The sequence below is a fragment of the Rhinopithecus bieti genome, unplaced genomic scaffold (genome assembly GCF_001698545.2).
Source record: "Rhinopithecus bieti isolate Rb0 unplaced genomic scaffold, ASM169854v2 scaffold_18349, whole genome shotgun sequence".
In the NCBI taxonomy this organism is placed as follows: domain Eukaryota; kingdom Metazoa; phylum Chordata; class Mammalia; order Primates; family Cercopithecidae; genus Rhinopithecus; species Rhinopithecus bieti.
In genome coordinates, this window is record NW_016809054.1 from 128,878 (window position 1) to 132,785 (window position 3,908).

The 3,908-nt window shown below is 57.1% G+C and overlaps 1 protein-coding gene across 2 annotated transcripts in view; it reads left to right on the forward strand.

Annotated features, from left to right (window-relative positions):
• Window positions 1-181: 181 nt before the first annotated feature.
• Window positions 182-3,908, forward strand: part of KCND1 (potassium voltage-gated channel subfamily D member 1) — an 11,504-nt gene continuing 7,777 nt past the window's right edge. The window contains exons 1-2 of one of the 2 annotated variants that reach the window (XM_017888390.1): window positions 182-499; window positions 1,841-3,083. In XM_017888390.1, coding sequence (XP_017743879.1) covers window positions 1,963-3,083 — 1,121 coding nt within the window. In that variant the 5' untranslated portion in view covers window positions 182-499; window positions 1,841-1,962. The remainder of the gene's footprint in view (window positions 500-1,840; window positions 3,084-3,908) is intronic. The other variant, XM_017888392.1, reaches the window with a different exon arrangement.

Here is a 3,908-nt window from a genome sequence, read left to right on the forward strand (position 1 = left end):
CTCCTGCCCTTCCACAGTCTGGGGGGGCAGGGAGGGGACAGCGCTGCATCATTCCCTGTGGCACTCCGCTCTGGGGCCATTAACAGACGCCTCCCCATCGATCGGATCTGCTAAGTGCTGCTGATTCAGGCGAGTGGGGTGGGGCCCCTGGGGCAGAGGGGTAGGAGCTGGGCAGGAAGAGAGGGGAGTCCAGGAAGGAGGTGGAGAGAATTGGCAAAGTTCCCTGCCACCCCCATTTTCCAGATGACGCGACTGAGGCCCAACCAGCTTTGTAGGAGGCGGAGTCTCCCCAGGGTCCCTCTCTGGCTGTCCTAGGGGAGGGGGCTCGGGGAGCCACGAGGCCCCTCCCTGCCTCCCTCCATCTCCCGGCAAGCTTGGAGGGGCGGGGAGAGAGAGCCAGAGGAGGAGAACTCAGGCAGCTCTGCAGAGGGGGCCAGGAGCTCGGGTGTTTGGTACCCCCAGCCCCACCGCTGTTGCTGCTGCTGCAACGGGGACACAGGTGAGGACGGCCCGAGAGGGAGGGGAGGGGACCACCACTAGCGCTGTCCTCATCCTTCCCTGGTCCAGCCCCCACGCCCCAGCCCATCCTGGGATAGTCCCCAGGGGTCCCACTGGACCTTGCCCTTCCCAGGCCTCCTTCCGGGGACCCCACGCCCTCTCCCTGCCTATGCCACCTTCTCTCCTACGCCTGGCTGTGGTTGCTTCTCTTCCTCCTGCTGCCGCTGCTGCTACTGCCACTGCCCAGCACACACCGCCAGCCCCTCGGGGTGTGGTTTCCCCAGACCTGCCCCCAACGGTGGGACCCAGCCTTCTCCCGGCCTCCCCTGCCAGCTTCCTGCAAAGCCCAGGAGCCCCCCTGCCTGGAGACACACCCAACTCCCTTTCAACACCCCACCCTCCTCTTAACCCCATTTTGGGGGTAACCCCCTTCCTCTTATTTAGTCTTCATAGATCCCCTGGGTGCTCTGGGACTGTGCCCAACTTCCTAACATTTGAGTCCCAGCCCCTTGGAATTCCCCAGGCCCCTTTTTCCTCCCTGTAGAACTCCTGAGGTTGTCGACCAGGCTTTCTTGGCCCCTCTAGATACCCACCTCCCCCAGATAACTCTCAGCCTCTCAAAAAATAACCCAGCCCCCTATCTACCCCTTTGGATAACCTCTTCCCCTCTCCAGCCCTACTAGGTGGCCCTCGCCTCTCCTTTCTTCCCCAGAACTCCTCTGGAGTACAGACATCCCCCCAGGCTATTCTTGGCAACTCTAGGCAGTCCCAAGACACCTTTCAGCCTCTTTACAACCTCCTGGATCCACAGCCACCCCTCGAGATGCACCAGCTCCCTCTCCAGATCCATGAGGGGGGTCTAACCCTCTTATGCTTCCCCCTAGAAGCTTGAGGGTGTGGACAACCCTCCTCACCTGTCTCAGCCCCTCTAGAACCCCCACTTCCAGACACTCAGTCTCTTTCAAGCACCTCTGGTCCCATTTCTACCCCTGTGGATGCCCCAGTCTCCTCTCCACCTCCACAAAGGAGTTCCAGGCTCTTCTGCCTTCCCTGAGACTCTTGAGAGTGTAGAGAACTCCCCACGTGTTTCTTGGCCCCTCTAGACGCCCCCAGACACCTCTCAGGCACAGGCTAACTCCTTTAGAATCATCTCCGTCTCTCTAAACCCTCCCTCAGCTCCTTCTTGGCCCCATCCCCACACCTCTTTTCTGTTCTCTATGTCCCCAAGTCCCTTCTTAGTCCCTCAGGACATTGCCCAGTCCCCTCCTAGGCTCTGTAAATGTCCCCCAAACTCCTTCCCATCTCTCTAGTTCTTCCTCCTGGTTCCTCTTGGCCTCTCTAGACACCCCCAGTTTCCTTGTTCAGGTGGCTCAAGGCGTCTCCAAGCCCCCACCATCCTGGAGACAGCCACATTCTCCTACAAGCCACCCTCACTAAGTCTCCCTGGGCTTGGGGAGCGGCACGATGGCGGCAGGCCTGGCCACGTGGCTGCCTTTTGCCCGGGCGGCAGCGGTGGGCTGGCTGCCCCTGGCCCAGCAGCCCCTGCCCCCGGCACCGGGGGTGAAGACATCTCGAGGAGATGAGGTTCTGGTGGTGAACGTGAGCGGACGGCGCTTTGAGACCTGGAAGAATACGCTGGACCGCTACCCAGATACCTTGTTGGGCAGCTCGGAGAAGGAATTCTTCTACGATGCTGACTCAGGCGAGTACTTCTTCGATCGCGACCCTGACATGTTCCGCCATGTGCTGAACTTCTACCGAACGGGGCGGCTGCACTGCCCACGGCAGGAGTGCATCCAGGCCTTCGACGAAGAGCTGGCCTTCTACGGCCTGGTCCCCGAGCTAGTTGGTGACTGCTGCCTTGAAGAGTATCGGGACCGAAAGAAGGAGAATGCCGAGCGCCTGGCAGAGGATGAGGAGGCCGAGCAGGCCGGGGACGGCCCAGCCCTGCCTGCGGGCAGCTCCCTGCGGCAGCGGCTCTGGCGGGCCTTCGAGAATCCACATACGAGCACTGCAGCCCTCGTTTTCTACTATGTGACCGGCTTCTTCATCGCCGTGTCGGTCATCGCCAATGTGGTGGAGACCATCCCATGCCGTGGCGCTGCACGCAGGTCCTCGAGGGAGCAGCCCTGTGGCGAACGCTTCCCACAGGCCTTTTTCTGCATGGACACAGCCTGTGTACTCATATTCACAGGTGAATACCTCCTGCGGTTGTTTGCTGCCCCCAGCCGTTGCCGCTTCCTGCGGAGTGTCATGAGCCTCATTGACGTGGTGGCCATCCTGCCCTACTACATTGGGCTTTTGGTGCCCAAGAACGACGATGTCTCAGGCGCCTTTGTCACCCTGCGTGTGTTCCGGGTGTTTCGCATCTTCAAGTTCTCCAGGCACTCACAGGGCTTGAGGATTCTGGGCTACACACTCAAGAGCTGTGCCTCTGAGCTGGGCTTTCTCCTCTTTTCTCTAACCATGGCCATCATCATCTTTGCCACTGTCATGTTTTATGCTGAGAAGGGCACAAACAAGACCAACTTTACAAGCATCCCTGCGGCCTTCTGGTATACCATTGTCACCATGACCACGCTTGGGTGAGTGCGGACTCCGTGTTGGGGGCTGCCCGATTACACTCACCCTTTCTGTAAAATTAGGAAGTTTAAAGAAATGATCTCTTTCTTTCTTTCTTTCTTTTTTAGATGGAGTCTTACTCTGTTGCCCAGGCTGGAGTGCAGTGGCAAGATCTCAGCTCACTGCAACCTCTGCTTCCTGGGTTCAAGTGATTCTCCTGCTTCAGACTCCCAAGTAGCTGGGATTACAGGTGCATGCCACCATGCCCAGCTAATTTTTGTATTTTTAGTAGAGATGGGGTTTCACCATGTTAGCCAGGCTGGTCTCAAACTCCTGACCTCAGGTGATCAGCCCACCTTGGCCTCCCAAAGTGCTGGGATTACAGGCGTGAGTCACCGTGCCTGGCCTCTTTCCCTTTTTGAGCTTCAGTTTGCTAATCTGTACAAACTGAAGGAGCTGGACTTACTCTTCAGATCCCTCCCAGCTCTGACAATGCCTTGATTTTCTAGGTCAGGAGACTTGGGTTCAAGGATTGTCTTAGCTGCTCTCTTTCTGTTGATGTTGTTTTCTCATGGCCTCAGTTTTCCCCTCTGTAAAATGGGGAGTGCGGATCCCTTCATCATCTAGAGAGGATTCAATGACATCACAGTTGTGAAAGTTCTCTGAATGTTTCTGGTGCAGGATACATAGGTGTTGGCTTTCTAGCACCTCTTTTTCTGTTTTGGGAACCCATGTCTCCCAACCTTCTAGAATTGTCTGCTGTGCGGGGCACTACTTCTGTGCCTTTGTGATTCCTTGATGTTTCCCAGAACAAGATGTTTTCAGCTTTTTTTTTTTTTTTTTTTTTT